Genomic DNA, 22,069 nt, shown 5'->3' on the forward strand with positions numbered 1-22,069 from the left:
CGGCAATCAGTAACCAGATTACATACTTTTTGGCCAAGGAGCCATTCAAACCAGAACTAGAAACGTCGTTAGCCGTGCCGTTTGTTGTTGATAACGGCTGATTAAAGGTAAACCAATAATTAAATTCCACATTACCTGGCTTTCGACGAGCATTGCCATATCCATGAACATATCGTGTAGTTCCCTAATTGAATTCTCCAATTTTATAATATCTGCATGCCGTGCCTCGATATCGGCAAGCGTTTGTTTAGCTTGTTGGGTTTCCATTATGATCTATATAGCGGCAGCCGGAAGAAAAAACAGTCAAATGTTGTTGAGATTAGTTTCATTTTATCATCGACACAAAAAGACGATAAACCGCCGTAATTACCCCTTGCGTGAATACAGCGGAATTGCCCTGCTCCAACATCTCCTCCAGCTCTTCGTTTGTAGTCGCTCTACCCGCTGTTGGTGGAAAACGTGAACATTATCGTTAATATCGATCGTTCCTGCCTGGGGCCAGTTTTTGCAGCAGGTCAAACGAAACTTACTAATTTCCAATTGTCGTTGTATTCTTCCTTTGCACCGCTCTCGGTAGTCAGTCTGGGTCCGATTATATTCGGTCATCACCTCGACGAATTTGCGGGACAGCGCCGAGTGCTGTGTCTTCCGTATCCTAAGATCGGCATTGGACTTGTTCGTCTGCTCCTCCTGCTCAATGTTTTGTTCGATACCCTGCGAGTGAGAAATTAGGAGTCAATTAAGTAGTGCAAGTGGAACAATTAAAATTTTCAGCTCCCTTACGTGACTCTATAATGTTCGTCCCGGATATATATAAGCCGTACTCACCTTAAGTTTCCCTCTTACTCTGTTGGCAGTTTTTTTAATATCGGCCATTAGGTCTTCGAGTTCTTGTTTGGTTTCTGAAAAAGAAAAGAAAAAGTAAAAAACACTCTGACAGCATGCCGGCAGCAAAACGCTCTCCGACTGGCTGGATTCTGTGCAAGCACTTACTCTCATCTGACTGCGGGGCCGACAGGATGGCACTGTGCTTTTTCTTCACCTCCTCCACGTTCGCCTGAATTTTGTCAATCATCTCCCGGATTTCCTCCACCTCGTTGAAAAAATCCTCCATAAAGCCGCCCAGTCCCTCCACTGGCACGGCCACATCATCCGGCATGTCCTCATCGTCGCTTTGTGCCTACAGTCCGAAAAAAAAGAATGCCACGAGGAGGAAAAAATGGCAGAAAGATAAATATTGTTAGTTTATTTTTGCCTGAAGAGGTCATTTCATAAAAAGCGAAAACATGCGGGAATAATGTAGAGACTGCAAAAAATACGCCGGAGAAGAAAACAAAAGTCAATCTGGAGTCGGCTAAAAAAACATAAGTCAAGTGGAAAGCAATTTGAAAACTAGCCAAACAAGCCAGGAAGCGGTACACAGATATAAGATAATGATTTACAAACTATCGTGCGTCTCCTGTATCGGCGCAGTTAGACACCAGATGTTCCGCTTCAGTTATTTTTATCAGCTTCGAAATGGTGAGCATTCTTTGAACCTTTAATAGAATAGCAGAAATAAACTGCTCTTTTTGGCTCTCAAACCCTCTTCCACTTGCAACTTCCTTTGATTTGAACGCAAACCCCGAAAATAAAATCAATAAATTCCATACTATCGCACAGTATGCAGTTAACACTAGGAGTTTTCTTCGAACAACAGCAATAATGCGCAAATTTCTACCTTTTGTTTTTTGCCACCTCTTCTTTACAACTCAAGCAATGGTATCATAAACCGTAAGCTCCTCGGTTCGGAATTACCGGCACACGGTTGAAAAGTGAAATTGAACATACTCAAATGTAGTTTCTATCGCAAGTTTCGGTAGCTCTTTTTCCCCCAGTTTGGGATTTGCTAGACCAAATATTTACGTACGGCTCAACCGAATTGTTTACACAGGTAAGTTACTTTTTTTCAAGATTGAATCTTAGAATAAAGCTACATTGGAATTCTTGACTTCTTTGAAAAGTCATCAAATTCATCGCATCAATCACCTCGAAAAGGACTGCAAAAGATATCCAATAAATTACCAGCAACGCTAAACGTGATCCCCAGCATCGTTTCGTGATCTAGTTAACGCAACGCGGAACCATAGGTATATCCAAAGCCGTAACGACCTGCCTGGCGACAGCGGACTTCATCACGTTCCCGTACTATACAACATGTGATATTTTTTTCTCGGTAGAAAGCTAATGAAAATTTCAGGAAACGACAAAAAATCTGCTTTTCTCACCCATTATATATGTCCGCTTTTGCCTTCCTTCCAGCCACTGCGGATGAACTCAAAGTTGGGTTTCCACGCTATCCTATACATTCAGGAAAACATATGCTTTTGGAAAAGAAAGGTCAAGCAGCAGCAGCATCTGCTACCTTTCATTCCAGTGCTACTAACAGAACAGTTAGCTTACGACACTGTCGGTATACACGTTGATACCGCAGTGTTATACCAAGAACCAAAAACGGCGCCATATGGACTTGCGGAAGGATTACAAAAATTACCCTGGTTAAAACTGGTCTTGCCTTGGAAAAACATAGAAGATTATAGAATTTTTACCATTCCTGTGAATTTTGGCGACAAAAGTGCGTCAAAATGACGTAGAGCAATTACTCGCCGGGTTCGTCGCTACTACGTTTGCTTATGGGAACACTTCATTTAAGTCTCTGAAGATTTAACGCACTTTCTGGCAGACACCAGATTTCACAGGAATGGTTGAAAAGTTTAAGTGGTCGACAAGAGCGAAAAAAATATATTCTAGTCCGCAAATGTTTGGCCTTTTGACGCACTTCTATTTTTGCAAGGAGCACCAAAATTCACAAGAATGATCAACAAGCTATAACCTTCCATTTTTTTCCTGTTTGAGCTTTAGGGCAATTGTTTTCGCTTTTGTGGACCAATGTTATCAATACAACACACAAGTTTTGATGAGGAATACAATAAAATTACAAAAAATACAACCTGAATTAATGGAGTGAATATGATTTTATAAATTCTTCTTCTTTCTAGTACTTATGAGGTCAGCCATATAGGCATATTCTGAAGTTCTGAACTATTCATCCAATCTCATTGTTGTCTTATAGAGCATTGTATAATAATAATAATACATGTACAAAAAGTAAATACAGTCAGGTTTTTTTTACACGGGGGTACGTACCTCGTAAAAAAACCGCGTAAAAAAACCGCGTTAATTCGAGAATACGCGTCAAAAAACTGCGCTAATTCAAAAATCCGCGTAAAAAAACCGCGTAAATTCAAAAATCCGCCTAAAAAACCACGTTTTTTTAAAAATCCGCGTAAAGTAGTCCAGCAAGAAGGACTTTAGAAAAAAAACCCTAGACGCTCTAGAACCAGTATTCAAAATTGTCCTCTTTGACGGTTGTTCCGGATCTTTCGGTGGGCGGAGAGTATTTTTTGGACTAAGTCTTTTACTAGATAAACACTTAAATGTTTCTGGTTCCAACCCACGTTAATTCAGAAATTCGTGAAATTTTTTTTGAATTAGCGCGGTATCGCGTAAAAAAACCGCGTTAATTCAAAAACCCGCGTAAAAAAACCGCGTTAATTCAAAAATCCGCGTAAAAAAACCGCATCAATTCGAAAATCCGCGTAAAAAAACCTCGTAAAAAAACCGCGTATAAAAAAAAACCGCGTAAAAACAACCTGACTGTATTGTGAAGAGAAGTAAACAGGCGGTGATTTATTTAGTTTGGATTTAATTTTTATCGTATATTTGAACAATTTTTGAAAACCAACTCATAATTATCTCCAGTGTCAATAAGCGAAGGCGAAGACGGAAAGTCATTCAGGAACAGGAGGGATTCAAAATTTTGTCTTCTCAAAAAAAGTCATCATGAAAAATTTGAAAGAAAAATCGCAGGCACAGGTTAAGGAAAAGTATAAAACGTAGAGATCTGGTGGTATCTGAAAAATTGATATTTTTTTTAAATACCTCGGACTTGGGGCTAGGAGACTCTCCCAGCACAAACATTTTATTAGTCTCAGAAAGTCGATTAAAAAAAATTTTTTTTTGTTTTTTTTTTAGGTAACACTGCATCTCGTCGTTTTAGCCATTTCTAAGACATTTGGCTTGAAAAAAATGTTTTGTTTTCTACGTTTCATGTACTTTCACAACCTGTGCCTTTTTTTTCGTCGTTCTTCGTAGAAAATATTTTCGCGGATCACGGAATTTGAATGACCATTTCCCGGGAATCCAGGGAAATTTTATTCCGGGACGTCGCGGGAAGAATGCCCCAATTACATTATTAAAAAATTACAAATAATGAAGAAATGATCTAAGTTTTGAAGTAAATTAAAATTTGAACGTTGAAACCCAAAAATACTCTGAAATTGGACCTTATAAAAATTATAAAAAAAAAGTGAAAGCCTTTATCACTCACAAGTGAACTATAAACATGTGTCGCAATCAAAACAAGCACAGCTGATAAACAGGGTAGGCCTCACGATGCCAAAAGAGGCACTCAAATGTTTGTATCACTTTTACGGTGATACGCTGTATTTTTTGTAGCAATGCATTATTGAGCGTATACTACAATCCAGCCTTTAAAAAAAAAACTCTTGAGTCTGGATACCTTGTAGAAAACTCGATTTATTGAATCTGTGGTTTTTGTTGGAGAATTATAAATAACTTCCAAAAAAAGCATATTTTCTGAACTTAATTCTACAATATTTCGAAAACGGTTGCACTAAGAAAGATAAACCTAGAGCTTCAAAATTTGAAATTAGGCTGATACAAATTTCGAATTCTTTTTATTTCCAAAGTTATCAAAGTTTGCAGAGGGGGTGGCAAAAAATAAATAACACCGAGACGAAAATAAAAAGAAATAACTTTGATCAAAGTTTGTGTGCAAGTTATGACGTTTGTAACTTGCACTCAATAAATATTGAAAAATAACACTTTTTTATTATTATTATTTATTTCGCTTGCCTTTCGACGATACTCTCGCTGTCACCTGACTTGTTTGTTGCTAAATTAAGCATTTATGCTGTCGGAAAACCAATGAAATGAACAAAACGGTTTGAGCTTTTTTTTCTTCCCCTTCCAATATTCGAGATTTTTGATTTTGAGACATAAAATGAAAATAAAATTTGTAACGGCCTTCCTATCAAATTATATTACATTATTGGAAAATTGTTATTCTGAAAAAAATGCTTTAAAACTTGATTCTCAAGTAAAAATTTGTCTTGCCAAATGTTCTGGAATAACCTACAAATTTCAACGTAGAAACTAAAAAAACCTTTTAAACTTGACCTTCAAAAAAAAGTCTCATAATCCTCCACCCTCGACTTTTTACCAAAGGTTTTGTTATATTTTCAAGTCTTTATCAACAAAAATTAAATACAAATTGAACGAAGGCGTATACTACAGTGAATACGGCCTTTTGAAAAACAAAAAAACTCTTGAGTCCTAAAAAGTTTTCAATCGTATGAAATATTCAATTTATTAAATCGAATACTCGTGCAAAATTTCATTGGAACCAGAGGAATTTCAAGGAATTTCATGTTCTCTTCACTTCGAATGGTGAATTCCGCTCCTAATCAACAAAATTATTAAAACCTGACGGCTGATATGGAAAGAATGCACCAATGACTACATTGACACGCTCACAAAGGCTAATTTGATAATGCACTCAATTTGCATTTTTTAGCATCCGTTCCACTTTGCGGAATATAGACCTATGTGTGTGTGAGTGTATCTCAAAAATAAATTGTTAGGATCTTCAAAAAAATTTAATCACCCTGCTTTTCTAACTTAACATGCCAACATGGTTTTCCTAGTCGATTATAATTTTTTGTACATAAAAACTTTCTGTGGCACCAAATCACTCTTCACTTCATTCATTTTCATGAGAAAATTTAGCTCCTAACAACAATTCATTAGTCAAATCGTTGAGAATTTGCATATTATTGATGATCAGATGCCGATGGTGAGTGAAAGAATGTGAATGGATCTGTGTGTCAGAATAATTTTACGGTCTACTCCAGGCTCTTGTTTCTTACTGTGTACTATTTCCCAGAAAAATAAAAAATCCAGTCCCACATCGCTCGCTCGAAATCGGTATCGTATTACATAGTTGCTGGACGCCAAGTCAAGCACGCGAAACGTCGGAAAATGAGTCGGACGACGGTTAATGCGATGCCGTACATTGCAATGCCTGAACGTACGCGGGGCGGATGGATGGGAATGCATAATCGATCGTATCATTCAATCTACTGCGATCCGTCAGCGGCCTGAAACTGGCAGCAATCGAATCAGAATCTAAATGATTCAATCAGCGCTCTGTTATTACCTCAAGCGTTCTAGCACTCTTTCTGTTCGGTTCCCATAGGGAACCGCTGCGTGCTACAACGGTTCTCAAATACTCAATTAGATTTACACTGCACAACAGAAGAGATGTGCGCGGTTGAGGTTACCACCGTCAGCGGCAGTTGTTTAAAGTAGTGTATCAAATTAAATCAAAACCTTCCGTTTCAATCAAGCTGCGAGTATAGTTTTAAATTGATTACGTTTGCAGATGCCGTGCTCTTTGTGCAAGAACGAAAGCATCATCCGGCTGTTTTGAGAGAGCGTGCCTAAACTAGGTTTTAAGTTGATCAACTACAGATTTAAAAGATTGTATATTGCAGTTACACGTGGTTGAAGCCGACATTTCCACAATGAGTCATGTCGTCTGCACTTTTTCCTCTTCATCAATAATGTATTGATTAGTGTACTTTTTCCCCTTGATTTTACAACCGTACCTTGGCAGGGACTAATAGAAAACCTCATAGACGCCGTCCCGATGGTTCGACATATGTTGCAACGGTGTGCAACGTATGACAGGAAGGAAAACCCAGCATACCACCCACATGGTTGCGAAAAACGCTACCGAACGATTAAGTTTCAACAGCATAGAGAAAGAAAACTGATAAGTACTCTTTTTTTATCCGCGACAACGTTCGTGTTAGGGTGGAATTGAAAAAAGCGGAAATCCTGATTCGCTATTGGATCAAACCAGACCGCCATTGAACCGCACTGTGCACCAACATTGGCACGTTCTCCGGCACTACATGTTGAATATCGATTAGCTAATATAGTATCGTGAAAAGCCTGAAGCGAAAAGTTTCTTGCGAAGGCCCACAGCTGGTTAACCAGCTTGAATGAGGATAAATAGCCTCACAAGTAGATGAGGACAGCATGCGTGTACCCTCGAGACCACAAATCCTAACAGCTAATGTAAAAGTCTGGTTTTCGTCTACCGCTATTTGTGAAACATTACATCAGCACTACCTCCAGCGCCTAACCAGGATAAGATTATATCCATGGCCATATAGTTACAGCACATAAAATCCATATCTTGCCGCAGTGTTGAGGCATGTCTTTTACGGCAGAACCGCATGTCGAAGGATGATGCCATTGCTTTTCTTTCGCCCTATCCTGCTCAACGGGATGCTTTCCCACGGTTGACACGAATTGCAGAAGAAAAAAAAAAACAGGATACACAAGCATACAGCAGGTGCAAATACTTTTCGGTTGCTACCATGTTTCCTTCATTATAGAGCTAACAACTCCAAACCAGAAGAGATTGAATAAATGATTTATCAGAAAAAATATACATCTCAGTCAATTATCAAAAGATATTTTTACTGACAAACGAAGCTAAAATTAGATTTCCCCGTATTTATATTGATGATATGAGTAAGACGTAAGACCATTTTCAAAAAGCATACCAGTCATTGAATATCAGGACAAACCGTCAGATTGGCCGAACAGTGGGCACACTCAATGACGTCAGTGAACTCACAAAATGATGCAATCTCACTTGAGCCATTATCTGTAGCATCCTCGGCGACCGGCTGGCATTTTAGCTGTGTATATAAATAAAGTACATGTTGTTCTGAACAAATGAGGCGCAGCGAACCACACGACTTATGCCGGGTTTCCAGTTCTAAAAAAACTTATCACTAGATGTCTATCGACGGGTTGCCTCCGGACAACAAAGATTTTACCGATAGCTTTCTCACTAAAGCATGCGTTCTTCCAAGTTGAATATTTTCTAAAGTAAATTTATATCATCGAGCCCTAAGAAGCAAAGCCTTGGTGCTACATTCCGATTCGGAACTTGACTTTTTGTTTATCATACACAGACTTCGCAACTAACTGTTTTAGTGTATAGGATTATTGCGGGGCTAGCGCTACGATCCTACTGGCACTAACAGTTTTTCCCGAGCCGAGACTCGAACCTACGACGACTGGCTAATCAGACCAGCATCCACATCCACTGGGGTTGGTCCCTGAAACAAATGATTAAACTGTGGTATTCTTTTTTTGTGTGGAGCGGAACTAAGTTCTCTCTGTTTGTTAATAGATGGCGCCAACAGTGGGTCATATATTTTTAGTTGTAAAAAAATGTCTGATGTCGTGCCAAACAATCGTCATTTGTGGGAAGTGTTACTTTTCTCATTTCATCTCGAAAAAACGGTGGCTGAAAAGCATCGAGAGCTGTAAAAAGCGTCAAGAAATACTGTTCTAAGAAAAACAGTGCTCTAACTTTACGAAAACGCAGCTCCAAGCGATTCCGTAGCATTGAAGACGTTAATTTCGATGTTAACGACTATCAACATGGAGGAAAGCCAAAGACCTTCTAAGACGCTGAGTTGAGGGATTGTTCGATGAAGATCCATGACAAACGCAGGAACAGCTTGCTTCGGTGTTATATAAAAAATACATTTTCATTCAACAAAACAGCGACAACTTTCTATCATTTATGTTCTGATGGGTTTTCTCAAAAGTAATGGCTCATAACCAGTGGTGGGCACCGCTAACCGAAAATTTAGCGACGCTAATCGCTAAGTCGCTAACCGGGAAATTTAGCTCGATAATCGCTAAACGCAAAACGCTAAACCCACATTAGCGGAACTTTCGCTAATCGCTAACTTTTTAATATGTAAATAGTTATATCGCTATATTTATTGCTCGTGTTCTGTAAGGTTTGGACCACTTTGATCTGTTTTGGTTAAACAAATGAAAACAATTACTTTTTAAAGCTATTATTCACGAAACGGTATTCATATTTGATTTTGTAAGAACAAGAATAACAAAAGTTATTTAGCTTGCATTGAAAATAGATACTCTTAGGAATGTTTTCATAAAAATTCAATTATTATCTGAATCGAAAATGTAGAACCAAAGTTGTCATAATTTCAAGCGCATTGCAATTTACCAAAGTTCTTGGTGTGCCGAAAATTCAATCTAGACCTTGTGCTTGTTCTTCAAAATGCTCCTGTGGCTTGTACGATAACTGGACCTCCATTCTAAGGTAAAAAAAAACTGACAAAAGTAACTTTCGCAGTAAATTATGTTCATCTTTCGAAGCAGTTTACGTACGCCATCAGTAATTCACAGTTTTTCTAAATATTTCTATTGTCGCTTCTCTACAAAATTTAGCGAATTAGCGATTAGCGTTTCGAAGGCCAAAACTTTAGCGACGCTAACAGTTTCGCTAACCAGCTCAAAAATTAGCGAAATCGCTAAATCGCTAACTGATTTTTAGCGTCGCTAATTAGCGAATTAGCGGAATGGTGCCCACCACTGCTCATAACAAACAAAATTTTCAAAGACTTTAATTTTTGTTTGCCGTACCTTTTCCCAGCAAATAAATCTTTAAATTTAAGTCCTATACAGTGGATAATGGCGAAAGTTGTACCATAAAATCAGCAGAGACGATATTTTAGATGAGCGCCTCCGAATAAAACGATTTAAAAATACGGAAAAATCAAATCAACTATTTTTTCAAAGTTCAGAAAACAATGGTTGTGCAGAGATACTATTTGAAAACATATTGTAACGCTTTGCAAAAAAAAGTACACCGACAACGTTTTTTAGAACTTAACTCAGATACGCATTTCAACCTCTACTAACTTCTTTTTAGTGCTTAGGGCTCTCACAGAAAATGCCAAATAAGGTAACAACTGCCTAACTGTCCTTTCAAGAACGACCATTCATTTTCAAAGTTTTTGCCTCTAATTAAAATTTGAAACAGCATTTTTATATAACAGAATACAGTGCCACAAACGTCAGACTTCAAGTTACTTGAACAACGTTTTTTTTTCAAGGGTACTAATCATTTAATAAAAAGAGAGTTGAATAAGTATTATTACTGAAATGCGAAACCGAAAATCAAATTAATTAACCCTCTCTATTTAGGAGCTGCAACTGAAACCAACAGTGGGTCGGGGTAAGAGATACCTATGCTGCAGTTTAAACAGATTATTCTAGTTTTTTTCAAGTGCCAGTTTTTCTATATTTTTGCCATTTTATCAGCTCAGGCACCCAACGTTTTTGTTTATTTTGAAAATATTTTATTCGCAAACTGATTTATCCTTAAAAATTCTTCAAGGAAGTTTTAATTGAGTTGAAGGATATTCCATGTATTTATCCCTTCTTATCTTCTTCTCTTATGAAACTCAGCAAAATTGGTGCCAATATGTATGACATCGAATTTCAACAAAAACATTCAAAATAACCGCATGTATTTTTGATGTCTGCGTTAGGGAAAAAGGAAAAAAAGCTGCGATCGCACAAAAAATCGTTGTTTATTTTTATTAGGACATTTTTGCAAACAAATCAATAGTCTCGATAATGGATGAAACGTTATCAATTACCAAATGGGTGTGAAATCAGATATCAACTTGATTTTAGTGAAAACAAATTGAATACCAAACTATTTGAGTGCCCAAGCTTTTACTTATAAATTACTCATTGATTTTTCCACGAGCTGTTGATAGAATCTACACACTTTTACACTACACTTTTATTTCACTTCACTTTTTAATTCTATCACATTTCACTTATCACTTGCAAATGCGCATTTCAACGCTGACATAGTGCCTTCTTCAGTGCTTAGATGGACTGCTGAGGAAATAGCGAACTCTTCAAATTTTATTGCTAAGTAGGTAAATGAATGGGACAAATATTGAGTCAGAGAAAGTTGAGTTAGGTAGAGGATCGTGCGGCCTGGTGATCCATGCCTTGTCGGGGAACTATAGGTAGACATTTGAAAAGCCATGAGAAGTGATTACCTTGATCTCTGTTAAGGAGAGTAGCTGGGTTTTGTTTGAAAATTTCCTTGCTTTCTGCGACATCTAATTTCCAAGAGGATGTTACGGATCGAGCTAGACTAATGTTGTCGGTGGTCATAGGGTGATCTTCATCTGAAGTGGTGAGTAATTCCCTTTTCCGAGTCTTTTTTAGCCTTTGTGAGTTCTGAAGTATGTTCCTTAAACCGGATATCCAAATTTTCTTTGGTTTGGCCAATGTAAACCTTATCACAATGTGAACATGCAACTTTATAAACAGCTGCCCTATGTAATTTATCAATGGTGTCTTTAGTAGAACCCAATCTTGTTCTACTTGGTTATTTCTACTACTGTAGATAATATCCATCCCAAATTTCTTAAATTTTTTACGAAGTTGACGAGTAAATTACATCATATTCAACAAATACCCTCTTCCGATTTTCTGTTAGCGGTGTGAGTGTTGTATAAGATTTCCTGTGTTGGCTTTGTTTCTTTTTATCACAAATAGCTTGGATAGTTCTTCTATTATATCCATTCTGCTCACCAATTTCAAAAATATTTTCCATTTCATTTTTCTTTCCTTCATTACTGAGAGGTAAAGATTCCATCCGGTGGATCGTATGGCAAAAAGCAGCCATTTTATGCTGGAAGAAGTGGTTCGAAGTGCTAGGTATTGCCCGTTTTGTATGCGTGGGCTTCCTAAAGATTCCGAATTCGAAATGGTTGGAGTTTTTCATAACAACCGCATCGAAAAAAAGAAGCCGTTGTTCCAACGTAAACCGGATGTTTTTATGAATACCATTCAAAATTTCTAAGAAGTCCCTCTGTTTTAGAATGCAAGAAATATCATAAACGTACCACCACCAACGATCTGGTAAGGAGTCTTTTCTTTTAATTTATTTTCCAAATGTGTCATAAAAAGTTCACATAGGAAAAGTGAAAGAGGATTCCCCTTCGGTGCTCCTTTTGTTTGTTTGTAAAATTTCCAACGAAATGAAAAACAATTATCTTCCATGCAAAGTCGAGTTAACTTCAAGTAACTGCGTAGTTTAGTTTTCCATTGATTATCACATCGTTGGGAGTGAAGCCAATCTTTCAAAAGATTTATAGCTTTTTTCATTGGAACACTTGGGAAGAGTGCTGTGACATCAAAAGAAACCATTATCTCGTCAGTATTGATACCACCCGAGGATTTTAAATTTTCAACAAACTCTCCTGTGCTCTTAACAGATCAACTAGGAAATTCGTTCGGCATTGATTGAAATTCCTTGACTAACCATTTTGCCAATTTTTCGTTGGTACCCCCACGGCAGAAACGATCTCACTCATTTGATTACCAGGTTTATGTACTTTTGGAAGGCCCTTTATTCTAGGGAGAGAGGGGTTTGAAGCATCACCAAAAATAGGTTGGATTTTCTTTAATAGTTTTTTCAAAATTTTTCACCTTGTCGGCAAGAGGGTTGACTCTCTGTTGTCTGTATGGGCCATTATTAATTTTCTCCAACATTTGTTGATCGTAGTCATTTTTGTTCAAAATAACAATTTTGTTTCCCTTGTCAGCTTTTAAATAGAAGACAGGTTTATTTCGTAATTCTTGAATTGTTTGTAAATCTGTGTTATTCTTTGCAAGACGAGGAACTTTTTTGAGATTATCCAAGAAGGATGTACGCCTTTCACTAGCTTGTGCGGTTGAAAAATTGCAACTTCCCATCCCACTTTCAATGTCAATGGTGGCCTGTTCAACATTTGGTTTAGAATAAACGGCAAAGTTAAAGTCTTTGTTCAAAAGATTTTGTTGCTGGTGTGAAAATTCGTACGAAGAACGATTGACCACAAAATTTTCAATATATTTTTCCCTAATTGTCTTTTTACTACTCTTATTTCAAGTGAAGTGAAATAAAAGTGTAGTGTAAAAGTTATAAATTACTGTTTTTGAATCCACACTGATACAATGATTGCACGAATTCACATGCTTATCTTACAAGTTCACTGGCAGACTCCAACATGGCGAGTAAAGCACTTTACTCAATTTGTGGTGTTCCTCATTCAGTACGAAAAAATATACGCAGGGGCTTTTACTCTTAAATATTTCGAAGAAAAGGTAAAGATTTATCTTCAGTCTTCAACTATCATGAGCGCAAAGTAATGCGTTTGTGTTTTTGTATATAAAAAACATCGCGAACTATACATAATCAATAACGAGACGGTTTTAATATCTGTATTATTCCATGATATGACATTCCATGTTGCAGCTAACCAACATTGTGGCTTTGGTATTCTTCCATGTTGTCAGCTCGGGAAAATACAAGACCATTAAAACTATTGTCTGTTCAAAATTTCGTTTTATGCTTCTTATCGACTCTGTGTCGCTATTCAGCAACATCTCAACAGCAGCAGGATCATTTGATTCTAGTATAAATTCGAAAGCAGCATTGGGAACAAATTTTTCCCAGTTTACACCGCACCTTTGCTCGGTAGCACCCGAGGGGATGACGGGTTCCGGTTGGATTATCGATCCTGACTGTCGGCGATGTACACCAGCTAGACTACCATCCGTCTCCGCTGGCAGGATCGGCAGCAGATGGTGCCGCCAGTGGCACTCCGGTGCGTTCGTTCAATATTAAAATCTAGCCAACATAAAACAACTGCTGACTGACGCAGGAATTCGCTTTGCTACTAATAGCGCTTTCATTGAGGGACTTTTACTTCGCTGTTTTTCCTCCGCACTGCTGAACAGAGCCAGCAGAGAGGCCGTTGGTCTGAGTGCGAGGTTTTTCATTCAAATATTTATCAGCAAACAGTAGTGATGAATAGTGGAAAAGGATGAAAGAGCAATTGCGACACAGGAATGCTTTCCTTTTGCCTGATACTCGGTTTGAAAGGTTCAATTTCTTTACAGTTTTAATTTGGAATATTTGTAAAAAAACCTGCTACGTAATACTTGTTCCTAGGATAATCAGCACACTCTAGTGTAGCAATTGTTCGTAAGAGCATGAATAGTGGGCTTTTTTTCAGCTGCTGAAGAGGAGGGGAGAAAATTAAATTGATCTTTGCCACTCTTTACATTAGTGCTTGCGCTCTAATTCGCGGTATTTCTCGTCACTTTGTTACTAATTGTTTCTTCCCAGTGCACTGTATACGGAAATGTTCGTGATCCGGCCACGTTGAAACTTTTTACCTAGGTTTACATAATGAAGATTGACGTTAGAAACATTGGCGGTGGTGTGGTTCAATGATAGAACAACATACTGTCAGTTTTCTACGAAATGCCGGTCCTATTTTAAGCCATTAATCCACGCGCTGTTGAACTAAGTATCTCTCAATGAAATTCCCTCCCACAGTCGATTTTATATACGAGTATCTCTGCAGCCGTATAGTGTTTGATGACCAACTCTTCACGGTGGCAATAAAATAGATGACATAGCACCTTGGGTGAAGAAAAACATCGCTAACGATTCAGAAATCCGCTGACACTTCTCGTGTCAGTTTGAGAGCCAATAGGACGTTATTATAGTACAAGCAGCATTCTAGTACACCTCTTGAATAAGATAATTAGTATCCCGCAAGGGATAGCTCGAATGTCTGCAGAAGCTGCAACCAATTGTCTTGTGTTTATTTTCCAAGTCCTTAAATTATTTTCCAAGTCCTTAAATTATATTAGAATAAGTGGTGAAAAGAAACATACGATACGTAATCCGTTTATATATTTTAACAGTAACCTCTGCCACGACTCTACCACGAACAGTGTATCGCAGAACAAAAGGAGCCAGACGTACGTACGGTAGTGTCAAAAACAATAACCATATATATGCTGGTTCTACACTACCCGCAGCTAGGCATCTGCCGTAGAAGTGGTTTTGATTCTCTCGAGCTCGCACTAGAAACAAGAAATGGAATAGAAGCAATTTTCCTGACAGTTGCATTTCCCGGTAATGTCTGGTGCAATTTTCATTGAACACTGGGCTAAATTTAATGTCAATTTTCTCCCGGTGTCTCGTTTTGCTCCCAGCGTTTTGCGAGCTAACGTAGAAAATGAGTTTTGTCATGGGAAGAAGATTCAGGAGGTTGAAGTACTGCTGAATTCATTGCCGGACCCCTTAACACACTCTCATAACGAACTAGAAACGTAATCAGGACTGTTGTCAGGGTAAATTAGAACAAATAGTATTGGCTCAAGGCAACGGATTGTTGTATTATACGAAAGTGCACAGAGATGAAGTGCAAATGAATAAACATGTTCTAACTCAATGGTTTCATCAAATCATCAAAATTGGAACGAAGAAATCAGTCGAAAAACGTGAAACATACAAGACCATAGACAATCAATGTCTTAAAATAATATTAAATATTTCATTTGAAAAATATTAGTCAAAACGTCAGAACATCGTAACAAATACTATTTGTAATTTTCATTTGTTTTGTATGCCTACTTTTTTATGCTTGCCCCCGTTTTTTATTTAATCATGAGCGACATTAGCAAATAAGAAGTAAAGCGAATATTGAAATAAAAAATCACGTCCAAAATGGTGACATGCATATGTATAAAGAAAAGCACAATGATCCAGTGCAGATGGAGAATATTTCACGAAAAGGAAAAAACTACCATCAGCGGAAATCGAACTCGATATCGATACTGTGTGAAAACTAGTCAGCAGATACTGCTACAACTACAGAACGGATTGCATTGATCAACAACAAATCTGTTCATTAGCATACTGATTGGTATGGCTGTACCGATCAATTAGCATTGTTGCGTGATGCACGACGTATGCCCGAGCTAAGCATATTTAGTATAGTAGGTTTTAGTAAGTTTTCGAATGATTCCGTGCTGAAGAAAACACACGACTAACATTCAAATAAATTGAGGTCAGTTTCTCAATTACAACGACAAGCGACAAGCAAGCGTACAGTTGATAATTTTTGTTTTTGGCTTGAAAATCTTGAAAAATACCAAATCATTTTATCCAATTATTATCTCGTCGATAAGTAGGTACTGATTTGTTAAAAAACCCCAACTACCGTTCAATTAAACGGTACTTAGCTCAACGATGCGAACTAATAGAAATCTAAATCGCATTAGACGGTATACCGGGGAAAGTGTACATCAATGAACGACCACGCCACACACTAATTCTTCGCTAGCTTTGACATTTTGCAACTCACTACCATCGTTCAAACCTCCCCAGCTGGTCTCGAGGTACGATGCTGGCCTAACAAGCCAGTCGTCGTAGGTTCGAGTCTTGTCTCGGGAGAGACTGTTAATGTCAGTAGGATCGTAGCGCTAGCCCCGCAATTGTCCTGTACACTTAACGGTTGGCAGCGAAGTCTGTGTATAGTAAACAGAAGGTCAAGTTCCGAATCGGAATGTAGCACCAAGGCTTTGCTTTGCTTTTACCATCGTTCAATATCGCATCAAATACTCCCACAGTTACCCAAAAAAAAAATCGTTAAGGTAGCAACAGAGTGCATTACATCGGCCTAGTGATTCAGCGTATAATTAGCTTCCACGGTGCGATTGCAACGACCTTCCCCCTTCGGTGCAGGCTAATAACCGTAACGTTCGGTAAAGCGTGCGAACTACGTCTCGGAGTCGGAGTTACCATACTGTCACGTATTATCGTCCTCCCACACCTGCAGGAAGTAAACTGTCGACGAGCAGTCAATTGCACACTACTAGTACATTAACGGTAGTACTGAACCCTATCAGGCACAAATCAGCCAGCAGCACATCGACATGCTTCAGCACTTTATTGATGTTTCCAGTCTACAAATCATACGCGGTTCTGATTACAGATGTGTGGTAATAAAAATGTGTAAATAAATATTCAGCGCTGTCAAAATAATTATTCAATTTCCATAGATGGCTTCATATTCCCCGCTGTAAAAGTACTTTGACGCTTCGAAATGAACAATTTGTTGAACACCATATGACTCCTCCTTCGGTTCGTATATTTATCCTATTTTTACGTTAAGAAACCAGAATCAACTCGTTAGATTGGTAGCGGAACCGTGCTCATTAACTCGTGATTTGGGTATTCCTGACAATCACGGAGGCAGGAGGGGACAAAAACAATCACAACCATTGACACTTTGCTTGCGGCAATGAAAATTACGTGCGAAGAAAAATATATGCATTGAAAACAAATTGCCGGTTTCTCTTTCAATTGCATGCCGCCCGCTCAGTTGCCGGATTGTGTTAATGGCCATGTGTCAGTGCTTTCCTCCAGGGCTAATTTTGAAATGGAAATTGTTTACCAATCAATAGGCCTGCCTTCATGAGGCCCCTAGAGGGGGGCTTGCGGGCACACCGTGTACCCGAATGGATCGTCAGGGAAATCTGTTCAAGTTTGTTATTGCCATCCTCGCTAATTGAGTTACCTGTAGGACAAACCGACATAATACAGGAACCCCATTAGGCGTATTGCCCTCGGTTAGCATCCGATAGCCCCTTGTTCAGTGGAAGATTAATGACCGAGCCATCGCTGGAACCGTTGAGAAGGTGGTAACAGTGATGATGGTTGAGTGAGTTATACGGTGGGAAGGGATTCTCGGTAATCTGTACAAACCCGTGTATGGTCAGAATTTATTGATTTTTCTAATGTTAAGAGCAACGGTAATGAAATCGTGTTTGTAATAAATCGATCATCCTTAGCTCATGGGTCTCGGTGTATGGAGTGCTCGCTAACGCTCTTTATTGTATGTTAGCTGCAAATAGACCTAGAAATGGATTGTTGAGCTTGATTGACAAGCAATTAAATCGAGCAATGGAATGTGAGATTGAACTTCATAAGTGTTTATTTCTGGTTGAAGTTTCCGAGATACTGAGCGTCAACTCCGAATTAACATTTCGCTCTAAGCAAGTCCTATGAAATGCTTGAAATGCGAAATTCTAACACATCTTGTTACAAATACAGCTCGTATGAACCCAATTTTTGCTGGTCTTCATGAAGTTCAAAATTGTGGTTGCGTGTTCACCAAAACTACGCAAAGTTGTCATGATACAGCCATAGTCTTATGATGAATTTAAAACGGCCAGGATACATGCTGTAAGTAAAACAAACTACTGAAATACAGCCCTAGGCGTTGTATTGAATGGTGACGTACGACTAAACAATGTAATTAAATGGCTTCATAGTTACAAGGTTAGGTTAGGCGCGCAGTGTTAGGTTTGAATCTAGATATAATCAGGCCATTTGTCCAGTAGCTTACGTATATTTACTCTCAGGTCTCCTAAAAATTCTTCTATTTATCATATTTTCAACAGCACTCGAATAAATTTCATTCTTTTTCTTTCAATATTGTGCCCTTCGTAGTTTTTAAATAAGCACCAAGAATTTTATCCAATGCACCCAAACAAGAATTTATTCTGTTTCCACAAAAGCCAAGAGCTCATATAATCTTGAAATCCACCGTGATGAACGATATGATCTTATGTTGGCCTGATCAGGTGCATTACAGTTTTGAAATGTAACCATTTGGACAGGAAAGAAAATCAAAAAAAAGAGCAGAAAGGGGCCGTTCCCAAACCACGTGGTCATAAAAAGGAGGACGGGGGGGGGGGGGGGTTGTCAAAAGACCACGAAAGACCACACACGGGGGTGGGGGGGTTAACGAAATGACCACGTGGTCTTATTTCCTGATTTATAATTTATTGTTGCCACCAAGTCAAGAATGAATGAAGCTTTTGCATTTTAGAAATATAGAATGTACTGAAAGTTTAATAATAAAAATGTAAAAAATTCAAGCGATTTTTTGGCACTTGACAAATGAAAAGACCACGTGGTTAAAGTCGCAAGGGGGGGTTGGCCAAAAGACCACGAAAGACCACGGGGGGGTACGGGGGGTATAAAAAGTGTTCAAAATATGACCACGTGGTTTAGGCACAAAAGATATCATGAATTTTTTAACACGAAACATATTTGCTAATTAATATTGAAGAAGTCTAATTAGTTTATTTTTCAACATTACCATTGTTTGTTTTTTTTTTTTTAACATTAACATTGTTTACAATGTTGCATACGTTTACTGTCGTACAAAAATCATTTTTCACTTGACCAGCATTTGTATGAAGTCGCCCTCACTGTTCGTCGGCAGCGGCAATGTTTCACTTGGTTGCACACAGATAAACTTTGATAGACTATGAGTGACCAGCGCTCTACTGATTCATTGCTCGGTGCAGAACTGTTGCCTGTGGCAGCATGTTTTCCTTTAAAACATCAGTTTAAATAACATCCTGACAGCAGATCGTGAAAAGGTCTGATAAAGGAGTTTGTTATGATCTTCTTAGAAGAGCTTTACTTTCAAGACATCATATCTTGATCAGTAGCCTGGAAGCAACATTAGTTGACCTATTGGGACGGAAAAATACTGTAATTTTTTTCCATCGTTAGAGAGGACATCACCGCAGTTGGTATCTTCTCAAAAAGTCTGTGCCAAGCGTGCTCGTGCGTGATTGGTTCGTTGTTCGTGGATATTGGACCTTGAAACTTTTCATAAATTTTTACTGCTGAACAATGAAGCAATAATGACAACTCAAGCATAACCCAATCATTCATCATTTTAATTGGATATTGGATAATGTAATCCATCAAGAGGTTACACAAGTACTACAGTTTGAAATATTTTCTTCCGTTGCCACACCTTGATTTAAGTTTCCGCAGAATGTACCCGATATAATGCAGTAAAACGTAGTTCTACGCCAAAAATATGTTAAGTATTGAAATAAAAATGGCTATGTTCTGCCAATACCCGAGCTATCATAACCATATTTAGAACACTTTTCTGCAAGCTTGCGAGCATTTCGGCATGTTAGCTATAACGGCATTTATTATAGAAAGGAGAAAATCAACTCTTCAATTTCCAATCCTATTTGTCCTGTAGATAACAGAGTGCCAGAGTTCGTGTTATTACCACCACAAAAGAAAGAATATTTCTGTTAGCTCGTGTCAGTTTGGTCTTTTTTTTAAGGTGACGGGAAAATCTGCGAACAGACACCTGAGAAAAGAACTCAGGGTGTGGGAATGAGACTAGGGAAGAGATGCTGGGGTAGTTACACTCCCCCAAACACCTACTGGTCCCTGTCCCGACCCACTAAAACCCCTCCAGTCTCCAGCCCTGCTCTTCCCGGAACGACGGTTAAGTAGTATGTCGGGGAGTGGCTTTTGTGCGTGATGCACCCTCTTTACTCTTATAACCTCCTAGCTAACTACCTGGAGACTGGCGTGTTGGTGGTGGACCCGCCACTCACGTTGCAGCTCCAGGACAATCTGGGGGGCAGCTGCACTGGCAGCGCTCCAGATGTCCGGGTCGTCGCACATCCTCCGGACTAGATTGTCCGGAGTTGTGCAAGGCCAGCTTACAGCCATCATGTCGCTCCTCGCTCTTACGAAACGGGGGCATACGAAGAAAACATGCTCAGCAGTCTCCTCCACCTCCACGCACTCGGGACACATGGGGGACCCCGCGTGTCCGAACCTGTGCAGATATTGTCTGAAGCAACCATGGCCTGACAGGATCTGTGTCAGGTGGAAGTTCACTTCACCATGTCGCCTCCCGACCCAGCCGGTCGGTGCGTTCATCTGCTCTTTGTGGAGTTAGACCATACCCGCTGCCAGCCTCGTATGCCCCTTGTGTCACGTTGGTCGAAACACTCTCTGTCCTCCTTGATGGCGATGCTGATAGGCATCATGCCGGACAAGACACAAATTGCATCATATGACACCGTACGATACGCACTCGCAACTCTCAGGCACATGAACCTGTAGGTACTTTCCAGTTACCTAGCGCTTTGGACCACACTGGCCCACCATACCATACCACCATAGTATGGACGAAACCACGCTGGCAAGAAGTCTTCGCTTGCTGCCATAAACCGCTGAGATATTTGACATCATACGAGATAGTGATGCAATAACCGATGAGGTCCTCTTACAGGCATAGCCGACGTGACTCCCGACCGTGAGCTTATCGTCAACCATAACCCCCAAGAGCTTCAGAGATCGCTTTGAAGTGATGGTGCAGTCTCCGACTCTGACCACCGCCTGATGCTCCGATTTCCGGTTGTTCACAACCGTAACCTCCGTCTTACGGTGCGCTAGCTCCAGCTTCCTGGAGCGCATCCAGTCCTCGACCTTGCGTATACAGTGCGCGGCCGTCAACTCGACCTTCTCGATAGACTCGCCGTAAACCTCCAGCGTTATGTCGTCTGCAAAGCCGATTTCTCTTTCAATTGCATGCAAAGCCGGTTTCTCTTTCAATTGCATGCCGTCCGCTAAGTGGCCGGATTGTGTTAATGGCCATGTGTCAGTGCTTTCCTCCGGGGCTAATTTTGAAATGGAAATTGTTTACCAATCAATAGGCCTGCCTTCATGAGGCCCCTAGAGGGGGGCTTGCGGGCACACCGTGTACCCGAATGGATCGTCAGGGAAATCTGTTCAAGTTTGTTATTGCCATCCTCGCTAATTGAGTTACCTGTAGGACAAACCGACATAATACAGGAACCCCATTAGGCGTATTGCCCTCGGTTAGCATCCGATAGCCCCTTGTTCAGTGGAAAATTAATGACCGAGCCATCGCTGGAACCGTTGAGAAGGTGGTAACAGTGATGATGGTTGAGTGAGTTATACGGTGGGAAGGGATTCTCGGTAATCTGTACAAACCCGTGTATGGTCAGAATTTATTGATTTTTCTAATGTTAAGAGCAACGGTAATGAAATCGTGTTTGTAATAAATCGATCATCCTTAGCTCATGGGTCTCGGTGTATGGAGTGCTCGCTAACGCTCTTTATTGTATGTTAGCTGCAAATAGACCTAGAAATGGATTGTTGAGCTTGATTGACAAGCAATTAAATCGAGCAATGGAATGTGAGATTGAACTTCATAAGTGTTTATTTCTGGTTGAAGTTTCCGAGATACTGAGCGTCAACTCCGAATTAACATTTCGCTCTAAGCAAGTCCTATGA

General features: G+C 39.3%; 1 protein-coding gene across 10 annotated transcripts in view; it reads right to left on the bottom strand.

Moving 5' to 3' along the window:
- LOC129724695 (syntaxin-1A) overlaps positions 1 to 22,069 on the bottom strand; it is an 88,907-nt gene that overhangs the window by 30,945 nt on the left and 35,893 nt on the right. For all 10 annotated transcript variants that reach the window (XR_008727943.1, XR_008727945.1, XR_008727946.1 and 7 more), the window contains 5 exons: positions 994 to 1,180; positions 829 to 902; positions 531 to 714; positions 371 to 444; positions 136 to 273 (listed from right to left, as the gene is read on the bottom strand). Coding sequence is in view for 4 of the 10 variants with exons in the window: in XM_055679815.1 (XP_055535790.1) it covers positions 136 to 273; positions 371 to 444; positions 531 to 714; positions 829 to 902; positions 994 to 1,180 (657 nt within the window). In the remaining 6 variants the exon portion in view is untranslated. The remainder of the gene's footprint in view (positions 1 to 135; positions 274 to 370; positions 445 to 530; positions 715 to 828; positions 903 to 993; positions 1,181 to 22,069) is intronic.

This window comes from Wyeomyia smithii, chromosome 2, assembly GCF_029784165.1.
Source record: "Wyeomyia smithii strain HCP4-BCI-WySm-NY-G18 chromosome 2, ASM2978416v1, whole genome shotgun sequence".
NCBI lineage: Eukaryota > Metazoa > Arthropoda > Insecta > Diptera > Culicidae > Wyeomyia > Wyeomyia smithii.